The sequence below is a fragment of the Lepidochelys olivacea genome (assembly GCF_965140295.1).
Source record: "Lepidochelys olivacea isolate rLepOli2 genome assembly, chromosome: 15".
NCBI classification, from domain to species: Eukaryota; Metazoa; Chordata; order Testudines; family Cheloniidae; genus Lepidochelys; species Lepidochelys olivacea.
In genome coordinates, this window is record NC_140425.1 from 31,398,983 (window position 1) to 31,419,937 (window position 20,955).

At 42.8% G+C, this 20,955-nt stretch overlaps 1 protein-coding gene across 2 annotated transcripts in view; it reads left to right on the plus strand.

Annotated features, from left to right (window-relative positions):
• The first annotated feature begins 859 nt into the window (after positions 1–859).
• The window catches only part of MYO1H (myosin IH), a 44,743-nt gene continuing 24,647 nt past the window's right edge, over positions 860–20,955 (plus strand). For both annotated transcript variants that reach the window (XM_084648636.1, XM_084648637.1), the window contains exons 1-12: positions 860–941; positions 5,370–5,531; positions 7,004–7,119; positions 8,417–8,615; positions 9,684–9,764; positions 10,286–10,465; positions 13,054–13,152; positions 15,373–15,486; positions 17,037–17,108; positions 18,212–18,331; positions 19,586–19,653; positions 20,638–20,743. In XM_084648636.1, the coding sequence (XP_084504762.1) occupies positions 5,406–5,531; positions 7,004–7,119; positions 8,417–8,615; positions 9,684–9,764; positions 10,286–10,465; positions 13,054–13,152; positions 15,373–15,486; positions 17,037–17,108; positions 18,212–18,331; positions 19,586–19,653; positions 20,638–20,743 (1,281 nt within the window). In that variant the 5' untranslated portion in view covers positions 860–941; positions 5,370–5,405. The remainder of the gene's footprint in view (positions 942–5,369; positions 5,532–7,003; positions 7,120–8,416; positions 8,616–9,683; positions 9,765–10,285; positions 10,466–13,053; positions 13,153–15,372; positions 15,487–17,036; positions 17,109–18,211; positions 18,332–19,585; positions 19,654–20,637; positions 20,744–20,955) is intronic.

The window sequence follows — 20,955 nt, forward strand, 5'->3', positions numbered from 1 at the left end:
TGACACATGGAATACATGCCAAGCCCAAGACAGATCTCTGGCACCCCAGAACTGACAGCTCAAGTGAGTTGAAGATAATCCAAAATTAGTGACAGTTGAATTAGGATATTCAGGAATAGTTCAATGGAAAATATTGTGGTTCGTTACTTATTGGGAGATGCCAGTGCAGCCTAGTCCAGCACAGCTATGACTGAATGTGTGTAGGGAAAAGAGTAGCGCAATGCCATTTTCTTCCAGTTAAGGTCAGTATTAAAGTGTGTATTGGGAAGGTGCTGAATGCTTCTGACTGGACAAATCTAGGACGAGGCTTCTTTAACTTCCACACCATAGCCTGCTCGTTGGTTTCCATTTACCTTTTTGCCTTAGCAGAGAAACTGCTCTGATCAGTTAGAATTTTCTCCAAGAGCCTGTGTCTTAAGAGGTCTTTCTCTAGCCCATGGCCAGTGGGATTGGGTCATTCCTCCCCATTCAGTGTTCTACAGATGGGCTTGCAAAGTCTCTCTCAGCTGGAAATACAACTTGAAGAGTTTGGGTTTAACTTTTGTGGCTAGATGCAAACCCTAAACTTTGGGTTCACTCATCCCCCACCCCCATCAAAATCCTCCTTTCACCAGATCCTACAGTCTGAATGAATGTTTGATTTGATGCATTCATTTCCTCTCATTGTCATCACCCTGGAACAAGTAACTTCTGATCCGTTCATGACCTGTGCTACAAACAGTGACTCTGTTAACTCTGATAAACTCTTGTACGCTTTGGTCAGGTCTTACAAAAGTTGTTCTCCTTCCTGGCTGTATTCGTGAATTCCTGTTCGTGAGACTATGTTCCAATCAGAATTGAAATTGCAGCAAGTTTTTAAGGAAGTCCAGATTAAAATTAGAAAGCATTCCTTTGTCGATTGGTGAGGAAAGTAGCTGGGGGGAAAAACAAAGACCTACCAGGTAAATCTTTATCCTGTATGTTCTGTGGCATAAATATAAAATGTGTATTTAAGAATGTAAATTAATCACCTCTTTAGAGGCTGACTCCTACAGATAAACAGTGTAGGATGGTATTTCCAAAAAGACTCTAGTCTGTTTCATGGTGGAAAGATGTCACTTATTATACTGTTGTGATGAAGTGGAGATTTTCCCTTGTGATGTTGTATGTGAGTCTTACTGTTGAGCCTATGTGAGTTTTTTACTGTTTTGCATGAATACTGTGTGACTCAGTTTCTCTGTGTGCTGCACCAATGTCTAGGCGGTGGGAATAAGGATGAGAGACTCTAGTTGAGACCTTTGGCAGCAGGTGAGACTGCTCCAGTTGCCTGCCCATAGGCTATGGCTGGTGCTCTTCGTAGTCTGAGACCCAGGAGGGGGATGCAACCAGGTGACACTTTGCCTGGGAACCAAGACAAAGATCAGGAGGTGGAGCACTGGGGGATGCTGTGGTCGGGTTGCTTGAAGCTGGGCAGTCTGCCTGGGGGGGACTGAAGATGGGAGTCCAGGGTATCTGGACCAGGATTCCACCAAGATGGACTTGGCTGAAAGTCACAGATTTCTGTGCTAACAAGTTCTGTTCTACACTGTGTTCCTGTCAACTAATAAACATTCCATTTACACTGGTTGAGAGTCACAACTGACTGCAGAATTGGGGTGCAGGGCCTTCTGGCTTCCCCAGGAGCCCTGCACAGGCAGACTCACTGTGGGAAGTGCACGGTGTGGAAAGGGATGCTGAATGATCAGAGGTCAGATCCAGGAAGGTCGAAGCTGTGTAAGCTTCTTGCCCTGGTGACAGTATGTTCAGAGAGAGAGGAGGCATGCTGCCCTAGTCCTGACTAGCTTCATATGGAGTAGTTCCAGAGCATTAGCCCCATGACTCTGTGGCAACTGTATTCTCCGATAATAGCATTTGAAAGGAAGGTGAACATCAAGAGGACAGTTCTTGTGACTCTATCATAGATACATGTTTGGTTTTTTTAGTATTTCTGGCATACTGAAGCTTGTAGTTCATACCTTGCCAGACAAGAAAATTCCTGCAGAACTAGCTTTTACTGAATTTGGATGTTTGTGACATCTATAACCAAGTGATACAAAACCAGATATGAATGCTCTCCTGTGGTTTTTGTAGAAGTTCCAAACAGACTGAATCAAGTTGCTGCTTTGTTCCTGTCAGAATGGTCATTCAATACTATATTAGGAAAGAGATCAGAATGAACTAATTCTTGCAAATTTGTAACCCCTTTAGAGACACTAGAAATGTGTCCTAACTGTTCCTGTCCCTAGCATCTTCGAAAATGTCAGCACTAAAAGTATAAAACTTGTGAATCAGTTTACTTTCATTCCACACATCTGCTTCAGTAGTGATGCCATGCAGATCAAAAACTGAGGGGTTTCAAGCCCTAACACTACTTTGAGTTTTGTAAAGAGTCAAATTCAGGGTTTACAGTGTGTTAAAAGCATGCTGGAATTCATGGTGATTTTTTCTCTCTTCCTGTACACCCTGGTCTTCTATGTACTGTAGAGAGTCCAGTATTTTCCTGTAGGTATCTATTCTGTTAAGAACTTGAAAATAATTCAGAAGGTGAGCCTCCAGATACAATGTTTGAGTAAGGGCAGGTTTCATGCACAAAGATCAAGTCCTTCACACATGACTAAAAATACAGCCGCCACTTCTACCTCTGGGTTGGAACACAAGTTGCTTAATGAGGGCCCAGCAATAGTACAAAGCAATTCAGAGGATGTAGTATTTCTTTCTTCCACTTAAAATTAAAATTTCTTTAAGAGAATGTCCCTGCATCTGGACCAAAAGTTTAACTCCAGTAATTACAATGAGATTTTTTTAATAACTAAGTGGTCAAAACCTCTATATCTGAAACATGTGGCAAGATTACTTTTGAAATCGGGAGGGGGGGGCGCACGGGATGGATTTTGTGACACGGAGATACTTCATTTTTATGAAACCAGGTAATGTACTTAGTGTGTTCGTAGACAGGGTTAATGTACTGCATGTCTTGTGAAAGAATGACTAGCCTCTGAGCTCAATTAAATCTCCTTATCCCAGGCCTATAACAAGTTGTGAACTTCAGTTCAGTGCTTTGATACGCCTTTGGTGAAATTCTTCTTGCATGATTGTACTTCTGACAGCAAGACTTGCTTTCTTCCATTCATGCTATCCAGACCTTCTCCAAAGTTCAAGTCCAGAGTCAAGGTTTGCCAAAAATCAGTAGAAACTAGAAATAAAAGCAGAAATAGCATTTTATTCTGACTTTTCCTGCAGTTTCTGGTAAAAACTAAAATAGCACCACAACAGCTACATAAATAGCCTCTCACAACATCCTTTCAACGCCAGTTCCCAATCTTTTGTGCATCATCATTTTGAGAGAGAGTAGAAAATATCAAGAACCACTGTCATAAAGGCCAACACAATAATACCAGACATGAGACTTACATTACAATTCCCATATCTGATAAACCTTTACATAAGTATAGTGATCTTCAGCCAAATTTATTTCTCTAGTCTAATTCACCAAGTCCCAAAACAGCTCAAAACATTTTGAGCTCACCTTAACTTTATTTTTTTTAATTTTTTTGGCCGAATAAGGAAAGTAAATCATGCACAGAGTGAGAAATGAGTTCTTGGAAATGTGTAATGTTTATACAGGACTTTTGAAATGTAAGTGCTATAGAAATTATAAAGAATATCCTACTTGTCCACTTGCTAGTGTTAAATATGTCCACTTAACACATTAAAAACGGAAGGGTAAGAAATCTAATGCAATCTCTAAATCAGAACAGAATAGCTGTATCCCAGTCATGGGAAAGACCGTTAATTATAAAAGTATTTTTCCAAGGTAATCTGTCAAAAATGAATAGCGCAGAGAAATGGAGAGGCCTTTTGCTCAGCAATAGCCCTGGCACAGTGTTCCGCTGTTTTGAGAGGAGACCGCTAGCTGAGACAGCATTGTTATCTCCAGATCACTCCAAAAGTGCAGTGTCTCCAGCCAGACAACTCGGTTGTATCTAGTAATCATTGCATCCTTATGTCCAGAACGCTTTCCTTGGTGTATGGAGACATCTGCTGTCCAAACTTTAAAAGTTGTTGTTCCTCATCTGCTTGTAGGAGGCTTAAAAAATGTCATCGTTGTCCTCCATGCAGCAGATGCAAGTTTAATTTTTATTTCCTTGGGAAAACTAATAAGGTCAGAGGCAGCACCTGTGTTTTAAAGTCGCCCCAGCTGCTGTAGCTTGAGCAGCTCACCTGATCTCCTTGTATCTGAACTAAACCAACTCAGCTGGAAGCAGTTGAGATGACTCAGACAGGGGGTTAGTGGCTTGTCTAAATTAATAGCTCATCTGAGTTGAGGAACCAGGTTTGTCTGGCTTTTGGGCAATTGTGTTAAGTTCTAGAGAACCCTATGTGAAAACCTGAGCTTTCTTTTTTCTCTCTGTCTAATCTTGGTTGTCTGGAAAAATTAATCTGTTATGGAAGCTCAGATCTTCATTCTAACGGTCAAATCTTGAGTAGGCTTGGGGTTCACAGTAATGGGAAGCTAATTGTCACAGTGCCAATAAACCCACATCAGGATTGAATTTCCCACTGGTTAGAGAAATGCAGTTTTTTTGAAAACTCCAGTTTGAGGATCTTCCTAGTATTGTATTTGGATGACTGACTGTTCCAACTGAGCTTTCGTTCTGCAGGGCAGCTTGCCTTACTGCAGCCTATTCAGGTACAAACAACCTAGGAGAATATTTCATACCTGGGGACTGTCTGGCAGATCAGATATAAATATGCATCCTTTACGTTTTAAAGGATTGTCACCATTCTTCTCTTGCTAATTACCAAAGCTGTGTTTGAGCTGAAATTTAAGGTTGCTTCCTTGTGCTTCACTGTAGGATCGGTTAATGGTGAATTGGCAGCATTAATGCTATCTGTATTTAGCTTGGGTACTTACAGCTCCCATTACACTAGCCCACCTGGGCACCTCAGTCTTTAGTGAATTTCTCCTCACAATAATGCTGAGGCAGGGCAGTGCTGTTATCTCCATTGTGCAGATTGAGAACTGAGGCACACCTAGTAGGAGATTTGCCCAATGTGACATTGGGCGATTTGAACTCAGGTCTCTTGCATCCCAGGCTAATGCCTTAGCCACTGGGCCATGACCACAAAGTGGAATGTTAAAACACAGGATTCTGATGGCACCAAACTAGCTATTAGGCTGGGAAGGAGGGAACCCTTTATTAAGCCATTAATTGCTGAAATAACGAAAAGGTCCAGAGCTTTTAATAGAAATGGATTTTTTTTTTTTAGTTTACTCCAGTGTGAAAGCTCCCCCTTCAGAAAACAAAGGATCAAACACACATAACTGAGCTACTTTCTTTGCATTGTAGAAAGAAGAGGTGAGTGATAACCACAACCAGCTGAACATGGAAGGGGCTCTGATCGCCCGGGACAGAGTTGGGGTACAGGACTTCGTTCTTTTGGATTCCCACACCAGTGAGGCTGCTTTCTTGGACAACCTTCGCAAACGATACAGAGAGAACCTCATCTACGTAAATCTGCATGCTTTTATGACTTCCTCTTTCATGGCAATACTGGTACTTGTGTCTAGAAGATACTGTGAACTAACATGTAATTGTGGGAGGATGACATGCCTCAGACTACAACCTGCTTACAAGTCAGATCAAAGAGTAAGGCCAAATGGTGCTTCTCTGTGGAACCATTGTATTGGGATGATCAGAGTTCCAGGTGGACTTGATTTCTCTTGTCGCTGCAGTGTTGGCTTGTCAGTACAGAGTGAATATCTCCCCAAGATTATGGCTTTCTAATGCTTTGCTGTTATGTCTGCTGTATGGGGAAGGGTTGAAGGATGTTTACAGAATCTCGCAGGCTGACTGCCCTGTTTGCCCTTTAGATACTTTTTATATCTATATCTTCTGTGGATGGTATGGTTTATGTCCAGGTGACCGAGTGGTGTGCAATAAATAACAAAAGAACACGAAAAGCCAAGCCAGCACAGAGAATGCACTGAACCGCAGGATGAAAATTTGCTAGTTCTTAATGGCCCTATTTTTTTTCAAAGGTTCTGAGCACCCACAGTGCAACATTTGTTGCTGTGCAGATCTTAAATGGCAGAGAATCTTACCAAACCTCTCTTCTGTTAGGTGAATCTCAATATTTTGATGAGGCAAGTGGGAACAAAGGAAAGGGCTTGGTGGAATATGACGTGTCAGTTGTTACTAGGTTCTAAAGTGTTGTGTAACGTTGGCTCACTGAAATAGTCTAAAATTAAGGCAATTAGACTTGCACCTTGAAACCTGAGATTTGTTCATCTGCAGGGCTCAGGAAGGAATTATTTCTTTCCATATACAGTCTTAAGAAAGAGTTGGACCAACTTCTGCTGGGGAAAGGTACAAGCTTTTGAGCTACACAGAGCTCTTCAAGTCTGGGTAAGGAAGCAGAGCAGAAAGAAGAGCTCTGTGTAGCCTGAAAGTTTGTACCTTCCACCAACAGAAGTTTGGTCCAACAAAAGAGATTACCTCACTCATCTTGTCTCCTTCCTATCCTAGGACCAACACAGCTACTACACTGCAGACATGCACAGGTTTAAGTAACCACCAAATGGCTTATGACTTTAGCTTTCCTATGACGCATCAGCATCACATCTGGAGAATAGCAGACTTTCAATGGATTAACAGAACAGTGTTCGTTATGGGCAAATACGTTCCTATGTTAACTGGGATATGAATCAAATCCCAGAAGCATCAAGGGACAGAGGTATCAAGTCTCTATTAGGACAATTAAAGGACTAAACCAGTGTAATTACTTTGCCAGCCAACCTTTTAAATAAGGGTTTAAGTGTATGGGGAGTTAGAAATGGAGCACAGAAATACTGAAGTCTTTAAAAGTTTTGTTACAGAAAAGTTCCACATGTTCTGTTTTTGTCAGTTTTTCACATGGTATGCTTGAGGTTGCCCTTCAGGAGAAGTCATTCCGTTTGTCTACGCTCTGTTCTTCCTTGTAGACATATGTTGGTACCCTTCTAGTATCTGTGAATCCCTACAAAGAGTTGGATTTCTACTCCGTGAAACAGATGGAGATCTATCAAGGGGTCAACTTTTTTGAACTGCCACCACATATGTAAGTAGCACTAAATTCCCCTGCTTTCAGTTCACATAAACACTTTGACTTTCACATGGTCAGGTCTAGCACTGTTGTGTTTTTTATATTACAAACACTTTCAGAAGTAATTGGTGGGAGTGGGAGAACTTTTCTTAATAGCAATCTTAGCAGGAACTTGCTTCTCTTTGCTGGGTTATTTATCAAATAACTTCAATTAGACCATATAATAGAATCATAGGACTGGATGGGACCTTGAGAGGTCCTCTAGTCCAGTCCCCTGCCTCATGGCAGGACAAAATATTATCTAGTCTAGTATATGTCTGCAAGGTTGGCATTTGGATGTCAGAACTTGGAAGGAGGGTAATGTCAACTTAATATTAACACAGCTTTGAAAATTCAAATGTTTTGTGAATGTTAATTACTCTTCACAACTTTCCTGTGAGGGCATGTAAGTATTTATCTCCATTTTACAGAGGGTGAAATTGAGAGGCCAATTTGTCAAAAGCCACAGGGAAGAATCTGTCAGTCAGGGCTAGAATTAAGGAATTTTTCTAGCAAGTCAGAGCTCAGTGGATACCTTCCTCACTTACCTGATGATGGGATGTCAGACCATCAGGGCTCCGCCATGATGTGCCCTGGCATAATTCCAGTACTGAGTATATCTCTCGTTAGTTTGTCTGAAACATTTCCTTTCACAGTCTCTGCCCTTCCTCCTGGCTCCGTGGGCTCCATCTATTCTCAGTGCTCATAACTCTGCCTCCAGCTGGTTCTGGGAGCAGGAGTGGGTTGAGGTAAAATTTCAAAGCTGGATGTAGATTTTTGCATTTTCTTCCCAAATAACGGGGGGGGGGGGCGGTGGCGGTAAGAGTGGTTGCACTAATTGTTACCTTTTAAAATATCTTCATGGGCAGAAGTTGGCACTGACCAGCTGGCTGCGTTGAAAATGAAAATGAAAATTTGAGGTTGGTTGGTCTCTGCCTTTGGGTCACAGGCCTGCAGCGTGCTAACCTAGGTCCACAGCAGTGTGCATAGCCCAAAGGGGTTCTGTTGATAAAGCTCTTTTCCTCCATCATGTGCCTACCTCTCCATTTGAATTAATGTTTCTACTTTGAAGTTGTGAATCAGCAAATTTTCTGCGGGGAACATTGCTTGCCTGTCCAGTTCAAGGTCTGTAAATTTTAGCTGTCTCCAGTGTTAAGGATCCTATGGAACATTTACTCCTGTCAGAGCTTTCTGCCATCATTTTGTATGGATGTTTCATATCGAGTAATTCTTAAAGCTGATTTGATTTTTGGGGGGGGCGACTCTTATTCAGATATGCCATAGCTGACAATGCCTACCGGATAATGTGTGCTGAATACAATAACCACTTCATCCTCATCTCTGGGGAGAGTGGAGCTGGGAAAACAGAAGCCTCCAAGAAGATCTTGCAGTACTTTGCAGTGACCTGCCCAACTACGGAACAGCTGCAAATAGTCCGTGATCGCCTGCTGCTCTCCAATCCAGTTCTGGAGGTAAAACCAAAATAAAATAAACCCTAAAGGTGTACCATGCAGAGACTGGCTGGAGTCTGCAAGATTTCTCTGTGTATATAGAACTGAAATGTTTTGAATGCATGGAAGGAAAAAGAGATCTAATCAGCAGAATGGCCTCCAGTTTGCAGGGATACTTGATCTCCGGTTGCATTAGAAGAAAAGTAATTTCAGCCCCTTTGCAAGAATGCCCTGTCTGACTTGGAAAATGAGAAGGAATTGATGTAGGCCAATTTGCTGTTCAGGGATTTAAATTTTTTTCCATTTGTAACTTTCAGTTTACAATATTTCTTCATCTATAATCAAAACACCTAGTCTCTCTCCCTCAGTATAAATGCTGTGCAAAGAGGGGATTTTTCTCAGTAGTGCTCCATAAGGAAAGAAGAAATATTTTTGAGACCACTTAATAAATGCTGAACCATATCAATGAATGAACAAGCATCTTTCACCTATCCCTCTAGTTGCCTAATGTGCAGGAAGGTAACTGGATACTGCTATTCTGGACAGGTTTTAGAGCTCTCCCCAAAATAAGATGCACTGAGAGCTGGATATAGACTCCTGGTGGGCACACACATTCAGTGAATTTTAGATGACAAGTACTCATATTGTCAGAAATTTTAGGAACGCTTGTCTAAATATTCATGACCAAACAATGGCTCACATTTAGTTACTGCCGTTGATACTTAACCCTACATGAAGAACGAACTGAAGAGAATCAGAGAACTGAAAGTACTGAACGTATGTTGAGTGTAAACTAATGGTGTGTCTGGGCAGATGGATTCTACTTTTATGGAATGCAGTGTGTCAGCAGAGGGTGGGGAAGGAGGGAAGCAAGTATGTCAAGTCTCCGGTAAGCACAAACCTAATTTTTCAGAGTTTCATGGGATTTAGCTGCCTATTGACTTACCAAGCATGAAAAGAGGAAAAGTTCATAGGATATCTAAAGCTGTACATGCTGATGTTTCTCCCTCAGTTCCTCATGACCCCAGTTCTAGATGCAGAGCTCTCAGCAGCAAGAGGAGTGACTTGGTTTTACTTGTTTCTCTGCAGGCTTTTGGAAATGCAAAAACTCTGCGTAATGACAACTCAAGTAGGTTTGGAAAATACATGGATATCCAATTTGATTTTAAGGTAAAAACAAATGTGTTGGACCATTCTCAAGACAAGCATAGCTATGTAGCTGCATGGCACCAGCATGGAATACTTAGTCAGTAAACCTTCTACTGCCCTGCAAAATTATTTACCTTGCAGACTACCTTCTGACCTAATTTTTACTGCTCTTGTGTTTTTTGACTGAGATGTCTGAAGTCTTGTATCTTGGAAGTTTTCAGCTTTATTGGCAACACAGCGAACTGCTCAGTGGAGAAGGTAATATTTCACTACAGAGCAGGAGTTAGTTGAAAAGACAGTCACTCCTCAGACAGTATGTGTCAACTTGTAAGTGATATTTTAATAGAGAAACTAATGAAGCGGAAGAAGAGCAGATGAGTAGCAATGACGCCAGAAGCCTGTCACAGTATGTGTGTTAATAAGAATACACAGTAACAACACTTCTGCTGACTTCCTGTCACTTGGACTGTTGGGTGTTGAAGGCTTAGCAGTCTAAGCTCACCTGGCTGTTTTTGTTTTGTTTTTTGTTTTTCCCCCTCTAGGGAGCTCCAGTAGGAGGGCACATCCTCAGTTACCTGATTGAGAAATCCCGAGTTGTTCATCAAAACAATGGGGAACGGAATTTCCATATCTTCTACCAGTTGCTGGAGGGTGGGGAAGATGACCTGCTTCGCTGGCTAGGACTAGAACGCAATCCACAGAAGTACATGTATCTTATACAGGTTGGGATAATTAGGCCCCCAGCATGGAACCACCTGTGATGAATTTGGCAGCATAGATCTGAAGTACCTTGTTGTTGATTATGCTCACCTATGACTTGATGGATTTTCTTTACTGTTCAAGTACTCCAGTATGGTAGAAGTCATGACTATAGCTGGTTTCAGAATAACAGCCGTGTTAGTCTGTATTCGCAAAAAGAAAAGGAGTACTTGTGGCACCTTAGAGACTAACCAATTTATTTGAGCATAAGCTTTCGTGAGCTACAGCTCACTTCATCGGATGCATACTGTGGAAACTGCAGAAGACATTATATACACAGAGACCATGAAACAATACCTCCTCCCACCCCACTCTCCTGCTGGTTATAGCTTATCTAAAGTGACCACTCTCAATGTGTATGATGATCAAGGTGGGCCATTTCCAGCATAAATCCAAGTTTAACCAGAACGTCTGGGGGGCGGGGGAAGAGTAGGAAAAAACCAGGGAAAATAGGCTACCTTGCATAATGACTTAGCCACTCCCAGTCTCTCTTTAAGCCTAAATTAATAGTTTCCAATTCAGCAGTTTCTCACTGGAGTCTGGATTTGAAATTTTTTTGTTTTAAGATAGCGACCTTCATGTCTAATTGTGTGACCAGAGAGATTGAAGTGTTCTCCGACTGGTTTATGAATGTTATAATTCTTGACATCTGATTTGTGTCCATTTATTCTTTTACGTAGAGACTGTCCAGTTTGACCAATGTACTTGGCAGAGGGACATTGCTGGCACATGATGGCATATATCACATAGGTGGATGTGCAGGTGAACGAGCCTCTGATAGTGTGGCTGATGTTATTAGGCCCTGTGATGGTGTCCCCTGAATAGATAAGTGGGCACAGTTGGCAACTGGCTTTGTTGCAAGGATAGGTTCCTGGGTTAGTGGTTCTGTTGTGTGGTGTGTAGTTGTTGGTGAGTATTTGCTTCAGGTTGGGGGGCTGTCTGTAGGCAAGGACTGGCCTGTCTGCCAAGATTTGTGAGAGTGTTGGGTCATCCTTCAGGATAGGTTGTAGATCCTTAATAATGCGTTGGAGGGGTTTTAGTTGGGGGCTGAAGGTGACGGCTAGTGGCATTCTGTTTTCTTTGTTAGGTCTGTCCTGTAGTAGGTGACTTCTGGGAACTCTTCTGGCTCTATCAATCTGTTTCTTCACTTCCACGGATTTGTGCTGGAAATGGCCCAACTTGATTATCATACACATTGTAAGGAGAGTGATCACTTTAGATAAGCTATTACCAGCAGGAGAGTGGGGTGGGAGGAGGTATTGTTTCATGGTCTCTGTGTATATAATGTCTTCTGCAGTTTCCACAGTATGCATCTGATGAAGTGAGCTGTAGCTCTCGAAAGCTTATGCTCAAATAAATTGGTTAGTCTCTAAGGTGCCACAAGTACTCCTTTTTCTTTTTATGACTATAGCTAATGACTTTCTAAGTGATTATAATACTGTAGAACAGCTGTCGGTAGTATGATTTTTCTACCCTTGTTTCACCTTTTGATATTGATTCGCCCTGGGTCCAGAGCTGCAGCAATATTAGAAGTAAAGGAAGTTGAGGCACTAACTTCTGCAGTATTACTGGATAAAGCACGTTCGAATGAGACAACACTATGGCTTGCCCAAATTCTGCTCTGAGGCTGTGAAATAAGTAGAAGCTGCATGAGAGACTAAAACTTGGCCCTGAATTAGTTTCTACTCTCTAGTTATGAATTCTACCTGTCCTTGCCTCTCCATTAATTTAGAAAGGGATTTCACAATGAAGCAAACTGAAATGAGAAATCTTATTCAATAAGGAATTTAACAATACAATCACTTTGTATTCTTCAGTCCTCTTAGTGAGGCTATTTGTGCGTGGGTAACCACTTACTCCACCTTAGAGCTTTTGCCTAGTCCACGGCTGTGAAGTTCTTAATCTGTCTGATAGACTGTGATAAACATTAAACTGTTGCCTGGCAAATGAGTGCTATATCCTAGAAGCATTGTGACTGAATGGCAGATGTTACTAAGCAGAACAGCTGGCTGGTGTTTAAAAACACCCCTTTGATTCAGTGGAAAGCATGGCCTAAACTATTAACTAGTAAAATGACTACCTGCAAGTTACACTCGGTGTAAAGGTCTCTCTTTAAGTCTTTCTTTATTAATTTGGTGTAAAATAAGTAAGCTTGACTTAAGCAGCTGTTACATATGAGATGAAGAAAAGCATTCCTACACTTGTTCATAAAATGCAGAATCATCTGTGCAAACTGCTGTTTTATGACTCCTATTTCCTTTAGTTTTTGATGGAGTATAATATGCAGATAATTTGCCCTTCAATTTTACCCAAACTCAACACACACCGTGCTCTTAAGTAACAGTTACAGAAAGGACTGACAAGTAGAGCCATGGGCTGTATGGGCAGGGGTGGAATAACCTGTGTGTATACCTGTAAACAAGGTAGTAAAGAACTGGGAATCAAAAATGCCAAGCCAAGGTGAGATTGGCTAGTGGTACACAGATCACCTGATCAATAGAACTGTAGTGATGGATGCAAAGTTTTCATGCCTCTTTCTTCTCCTCAATAGGGTCGATGTGCCAAAGTGTCTTCCATTAATGACAAGAGTGACTGGAAAACAGTCCACAAAGCCTTCTCTGTCATTGACTTCACTGAAACAGATATTGAGGTATGAAGGGATGTGCATTTATGAAAGGGGGTAACTGCTGATTCCATCCTGGTTCAGGGTGGATATCTGGGGAATTTCCAAATAAGGGCTCTACAACTCTCTTTAAGGAAGTGGTGGAACACCTAAGACTGGACGCAGTGCTGAAGTATGTGTTGTGGGGAACAATCTTGCACTAAGACATGGACAAGATCACCTAAGAGCAGGAATTGTCTGAATACCTTATGGGCTTCTGATATTCCATAATGGATAGGAAAATGGGATGTAATAACCAATGCCTGTACCCACCAGGGGAAAGTGCTTTACAAACAGTATTACTGGGCCAGTAGCAAACTTTCTGATCCCCTCCCCACTCTGTGGTTTCTGGTGTCAGCAGTGTGTTGCTAAAGGAAGTCTATAGTGCTACCTCTGGTGAAAAATGTCACGTGTATAAAGGTAGAGATTGGCACCAGAACTTCATGTCCCCTATAAAAACCAGGAGCTGTTACTCTTCATATCATTAAACATTTTCTTGATAGATTTTCTTTTTTTAAGACCAGAAGGATTAATTTGATGTCCTGCATAACATGGGACATAGAATTAGGAGTTTGGGGGATATGGTTGTGGCTTTATTGAACGACCAATTCTCTTTCAAATGCATGGTACAAATTAAAACATGCTCCCTTCTCTCCCTCTCTGCAGTTCCTAACTAACTGATTTTTGATACCACTTAAGTAAGTTGGGTCCAGAGTTCATTGGGGTATCCTCTATGCCTCTCTGAAATGGCTCTCTATCTCCATTTTGCAAGTGCAAGGATTGCTTTTGGCTTAACCGCATCATGTAGCAAAGTGCCCTTTTTTTTTGCTGCCTGTGTTGTGAACTTCTCAGGAGTAAGGGAAGAAGGGTCTATAAAAGTGATGGTCCCAGCACCAAGATGGCCTGAGATGCAGGCCCTATTATATGCATGCATGCATGCCTGGTGACCTTGTCTTTGCCTCTCCCATGGACTTCGGTGATTCCCACCATCCATCTATTTCTTAGGTTGAGCAGCTGGCTTAATTTTGAAGTGTCAGATGTTTATATCCCAGGGAGTCAGACTGGAAGGAGGCAGCCAGGTTGGAGTGTCCTTCTGTACCATGGCTAGAGAAGTAGCTGCTGATCTCTCACTGTCTCCCTCAGCAGTAGTGGATTTTCAGATCAACAGATTGCACTACCGCTGAGCCAAACTAGAGCATGCTCTCATTAAGAATAATGACTATGTAACCAGTGGTGAGCTGGAGCCAGTTTGCACGAACCGGTTGTTAAATTTTGAAGCAGTTTTAACCCACTTCCCTGCAGGGGGCACTGAGGCTTTGATGGGCTCTGGCCGGGAAATGATGTAATTCCTCCTCCGGCCGTCGGGGGCGCTGCGCTGCAGGAGCCATGTGGGCTGCCGCCTGGCCCTGGGCACGAGCCTTGTTGCTGCGGCTGCTCCCCTGGCCCTGGGGCTCCAGCTGCTGCCTGGTGGGTCCCCGGCTGCTCTGCTGGGCCTAGGCTGCGTCCTGCTGCTTGGGTTGCTCCCTATGAGCACCCACCCCCTGCCTCTAGCTACCCCCTGCCCACAGCCAGCCCCTGCCCTGTATTTAGCCAACCCCTGCTGCGCGCACCCCCCGCCCTGCCCCCAGCCAGCCCTGCGCCACGCCCCTGTCTGCAGCTGGCCCCACGTCCACTGGTGCCCTGCAGTTCCCAGGGCAGTAACCCTGCACACCTGCTTCAATGAGGGGGGCAGGGAGCAGCTGGGACCCACACATGTGCACACCCTAGGGTGACCAGACAGCAAGTGTGAAAAATCAGGACAGGGGGTGGAGGGTCATAGGACCCTATATAAGACAGACCCCAAAATCGGGACTGTCCCTATAAAATTGGGACATCTGGTCACCCTAGCACACTCCCAGGGCATGGCAGGGCCCCACACCTGTGAAACGGAGCTCATTTCTAGTTCAGGCCCATCTTTTTGAAAAAACTTTAGGCAAGGTTAACATACACCCGTATTTTCCCGGACAGGTCAGGCCTTTTGGTTTTTAAATCGCCATCTGGGAAAATACGGACGTATGGTTACCCTGTTGGTACAAAAAATACATACTGGGGCACATCCCTTACCTCAGAACTTTTTATAGGGAACCGATTAAGATTTTTGGCAGCTCATCACTGCATGTAACCATATAAACTTGGCTTTTAACAGTCTTTTTGTCACTTTGGCCTCAGCATCTCTTTGGGGTCATTGCCAGTGTCCTGCACCTGGGGAATATTCAATATGAAGAAGATAGTAACGGTCATGCCATCATCACCAACAGCAGCCAGATCAAATGGATCTCAAAGGTATCATCTCTGGGGAGACAGGAATCTTCCATACAGATTTGGAAGCGGGGGCCCAAGGCACTAGGTCTGAGGGGTTACTTCTCTTCCGTGCTATGTTTTTTAATTTGTGGATGGTAGCACGTACTGTCCTAGGAAGCTTCCAAATTCTCTAGACGGATGGTCTCCGCTCTGATGGTCTCTGCTCACATTGGCTAGGTGCGTCAGGTCCAGCTTGAACAGTCCCTGTGCTAATCAGGGTATCCTAGAAATGTAGGAGTGGAAGGGACCTTGAGAAGTCAAATAGTCAAGCCCCCTGCACTGAGGCAGGACCAAAGAATCTAGCCCATCCCTTCCAGAGGTTTGTCCAAACTGTTTTCAAAAACTTCCAGTGATGGGGACTCCACAACCTACCTCAGGAGCCTATTCCAGAGCTTAACTACCCTTAAAGTTAGAAAGCTTTTCCTAATATCGAACATAAATTTCCCTTGCTGCAGATTAAGCCCATTAGTTCTTGTCCTGCCTTCAGTGGACTTGATCAATTATTCTCCACTGTCCTCTTTATAGCACCCCTATGAGCTTAGGATTCTGCATTTGGCAGCTCAGTGCAAAAGTTTAAATGTTTTAAACAACTCTTGCTGTCAGCATAAAGATGGAAAAGTAGATATCTGTAATGTATAATATACAACCAGGCCCCTTAGCATTTTAATTAAACTGTTAGCCATTGCTGGTATTTATATTATATTACACTTCTTGTGTAACTGATCCATGCTTTTCATTGTGGGTGTGGTGTATTAAGTCATTACTAGAATATCCTCTGTCTCATTGTTTTTAAGTGTTTTTGTCCCCAATTGGCATAAAGACACACTGTCACTTCCCAGACCTGCATAAGTGACTTTGCATGCTTGCAGGGTGGCGGCTGACAGATGTGCACAGTTGTTGCTGCGGTGGCACACAGTGTTTTGGTTTGTGGCTCCTTTTATCCAATGCACAAAAGGGTCAAATTTCTTGTTCAGACTGGAGTGGCAGCAGCATCCATTTGGAATTTCCTGTTGTCAGTAGAAATCAACTGCTTAACATTGTTTTAAATACAACAAAAGAGATCAGAGTGACTTAATCTGCCAATACTGCCACCCTCTAACAACCAAAAATGGGTTGTGTAGGCTACACCCTAACAGAGAAGCAGCAGTTCAGTACTCCACAAGGGAGCAAACCCCTACGAAGTGCCTGGGCAGTCTGCCAATACACTATGGGAGAGCATTCTTGACTGACCTCTAATCATGACAATCATGTTAAACCAGTGCAAGTAACTACAGCATTTTCCTTAAAATCCCAGTGTGACTAGAGATACCATTGCTGTCTCGGTTGTCTGGTTCCTTTTCCTTTAAACCTTAATATGACGGATTTCACTCCTTATCTGTGGGTGCAGAGAAATACAGATGTTTGTCCTGTTATGTTTTGGGTTTTCAAGAGTAATGAACAGTAAAAGGAAGCAGCCTGGACATTTCATTCCAAATTGACTGTGTGCATGAAATTACCCTTTGTACTCTAACTGTGGCTCTTTTCTTTGGCAGTTATTGGGCGTCCACTTATCCATTCTACAGGAAGCTCTTACTCACAGAAAGATAGAAGCCAGATCAGAGGAGGTATAAATTAAGCCAGTGTCAGATTCCTCATAGTCTATTAGAAGTCAACAGTCTAGTGGTAAAACCCTGGGATAAGGAGCCAGGGTACCCTATGTTTTGTTCTTGACACACTCAGATTCTTTCAGCAAACTTGGTGATGTTTCCTTAATTTCTGACTCTTTTCCCATCTGTAAAATTGTGATAAGAATAGTTACCTTCCTTTGTAAATTTCTGAGATATTAAGTTGAGACATGGTGTGAGGCTGCCTTCCTGCTGAGTGACATAACAAGTGATGAAAAAAGCCAGAAGCGAGGAAGGTTTACACACAGCCACATGTCTGAACCACATTACCTTCCTTTGTGTAGTCTGCAAAGTGCTTCTTGATAAATTCTGCTTCAATGCAGATGCAAGCATTTGTATAAAATGTCCGCTTATAACATTTAATGTTGATTGCCAAATTTCAAGGGGAAAAGCCATCAGCAATTCTGATGGCTTTCAGAGTCCCAAAATGCAGCCTCCTAATAATCCTGATAGTGTGTGCCCATTTTCCCCTTATATCTGGTATACAACATTTACCTTGTATATAGATGGATGTTTGCCCCCAAATTAGGGGGTAAAATGGGGCTCAATCCTTACTTTTATTCATCTACTTCACTGTCAGTGACTCCTCTCCTGTAGCCTGTATGTTAATGCTAGGAGATTTGTAGCTACTGTCTTGTACCTTCTGACCAAAAAGATGATATATGGAATATCTCACTCTAGTTCAAAACCATGATCCAAAACCTCTTTGACTTCAGATCCATCTCATCATTGTGAGACTGGACCAGTCTGAACTCTGTTACAGGTTAGGATGTGTGCAGCTGAATGGAAGATGTGTAGAAGTAGGATCCAGCGTGCGGTCTCCTAGCTGGCCGGAGAGCAGTAGTCACACCAGCCTGAGGTGCTAGCTGTCGCTGGTGTCAGTTTTAATCCGAAGGCTTGCTCATGCTTCAGTGTGAAATGGAGGCTGTCGCATGGTAGCTTGCTCTCTAATCCAGAAGCATGAAATGAGTTAAAAATTACTGACTTTGAGTTATCTTAGTTACTGTATTTGAGTATTTTTACCTGCTTTTTTTTTCCCCCAGGTCCTAAGTCCCCTGAACATAGACTTGGCATTCTGTGCTCGGGATGCAGCAGCTAAGGCGATTTATGGGCGGACTTTTACTTGGCTAGTCAACAAAATTAATGGATCTTTAGCCAACAAGGTTGGTTCCTATTCTAGCTAATACTGTGTTCTACAGACAAGCACTGTCTCATTCAGTGAGTGGACAATGCTTCCAGAATGAGACAGTAATGTGGTGGTTTCCACCAGACTTCTCAAGTCTGCTGGTTGAGTTCAGGGATCCAAACCACTGTGAGCTGGAGATTCATGTTCTGCTTGTTTGTGTGGTTTTATTTTAATTGAATACTAAAGATACATTGTCAGGTAGTTTGGCCAATGCATGACCTGCTTTAAAATTGCCCATCCTGATAGTAAGTAAACACAGATCTATACATGATCACTTTATAGCTGATAAGAAAAAAAAATCACTGCCTCTGTAGGACCCACCCAAACTATGGTATGTGCTTCTCCTGTTGGACATGTGGCAGCAAACTAACATGCTATTTGCTGGTCTGTAATGCTGGTGCAAAATGAGGGGAGTTTAGCATATAACTGAGCTCTATAGAAGACCAGAAAAATTGTTTTCCAAATGGTGACGAAACTTGTATGGAAAGTAGCTTTGATATCTGTGCTTAGGAGAGAGAAGTGACCTTCCAGACTAGTTGAAGGAGGTCTTTGCTTTTGGTTTGGTAAGCCACCAGGCAGCCATGCGTAGAGCAGTTTTCATTATCCTGGATATGTAGTTTTGTAGAAAGTGGGGGTTGGCTAGATTCCCCCATTAATGATTTAATCGTTGGATTCCTCTCTGCATCTACAGTAGCTGTGCACTAGAACGTGTTGCACTATCAGCTAAGAAACCCAGGTCTGAGAATTAACATTAGGCTTTGAGTTGGGGAGACTACAAATGTTCACACAGAGTTAGGAACAGCCAGGAGTCCCCAGCATGGGATCCTGTGTCCTACCCACATAGAGAAGACAGTGGTTGCCTGGAACAAATATGTGATGGCCATCCTCCCAGTGCCTACAGGAGGGTGAAGCCATTAGAAGATAAAGGGGATTTATTCCACATTCTCTCCTACCCCTATGCCCAACCTCCACAAAGAATATTTAGACCTGTATTGGCTTGCTCACCAAAATATCTGGTCAGTTCAGCAGCAGAATTGCCTGCTAGAGGGACCAGGCTGTAATGACACTGTCCCTATACTGAGTCTCCCTGAACTCCCTGGTCAGTGGCAGAGTGGGAACAAATGAGAGATTAAAATCTAGGTGAAGGGAACCACATGAATGATACAGAGCAATTGGACCAGTTACAGAAATCCTCTTTTCCTCATGGAGCATTTAATGGTATGTTTGGCAGGACCTCACCAGGAAAACGGTGATTGGGCTGCTTGACATCTATGGGTTTGAAGTGTTTGATACAAACAGGTAAGTGCCACTGAAGCTGGGTCAAACTGTGCGCACACTAATGTGGGTCTGCTTCCAAAGCAATGCATGGCCATTAGGGCTCAGGCTTTGGCTTACCCCAGAAAGGCAAGGAAGTTGAGTCCCAGCTCCCTTCATCAGCTCTGAGTTGTACCTAATCTCTGACATGTGTTGCAGTATGTAGGCGTAACTGGCTAAGTGAAGTACAGTGAAAGCCTCGACTCACTACTTTCTCTATCTGGCTGATTGTGTTAAAAGCACACGTTCTTCCATAGGATTCTGGACATGTAGTATTGCAGTGGGCCGCCATCTTGTGTGGGGCAGCTTTCAAAGCCTCTAGAGAGAAGGATGTGACAACTACCTTCTTCTAGCCAAACAAAACTCCTTGCCCTAGAACACTTATTCTGCCTTCATAGGTTCAATTATACGGCTGTTGGGAAGGATGGATGACAATGTGGCAGTTTAGTTCAGAAACACTCGGCAGTTAGTCTGCTTTGAGCTTGCTGTGTCAGCAAAAGTGGGCTGAGTCTCTCAAAAACAGCCCTTCTGGGAAGAACGTTGGTACTTCCTTCTGGAATTGCAGCCCAGATGACAGTGTGCATCTGTGTTTGGGGAGGGTAGAGGGTGGAGTTCACTTACTTTATCAAAGCTCTCTAATTTGGTTTGAGTTCCAAGCAGAAGTTTTAGGGGAGGTGGGTGGGGAGGGAGGAGTGGAGTATTTTATCCAGACTGGTTCTCCAGTTCTTATTAAACATCTACCCTGGTAGGTAGCCACTCATGAAATGGTATATGGGCTGTTTCTATTAAAATATCATCCTAGTGGGAAAACAAAACTTCAGCTGCCTCAGCTATTTCATGGGCTCGTCTCCTGTCATGGGGAGAAGGGTTAAAATAGGAATTCTCTGTACACTTGTTTCCCTACAAACCAAGACAACAGAATTTCCTTTAATACATATTGCTATTCTTGCTTATTTTATTTTTCAAAAGTTTTGAACAGTTCTGCATCAATTACTGCAACGAAAAGCTCCAGCAGCTATTAATCGAAATGACTCTGAAGGCAGAGCAGGAGGAATATGAGATGGAAGGCATAGAGGTAACTCTCATTGCTTTTTCCCTATCTTGTTCTCTTGGGAACATCACTGCACTGCAAACTTACTCTTATTCACAAAGGCATTAATAGTGTTTTTCAAAACTTCCCGTTAGAGTTGAAATTCCATCATTGATGATTGAGATGGAACAGGCATAGTGGTTCCATCTGTCCAGTTCCCTTCAGTTAATACAGGATTATCATCTACAGTATATTTT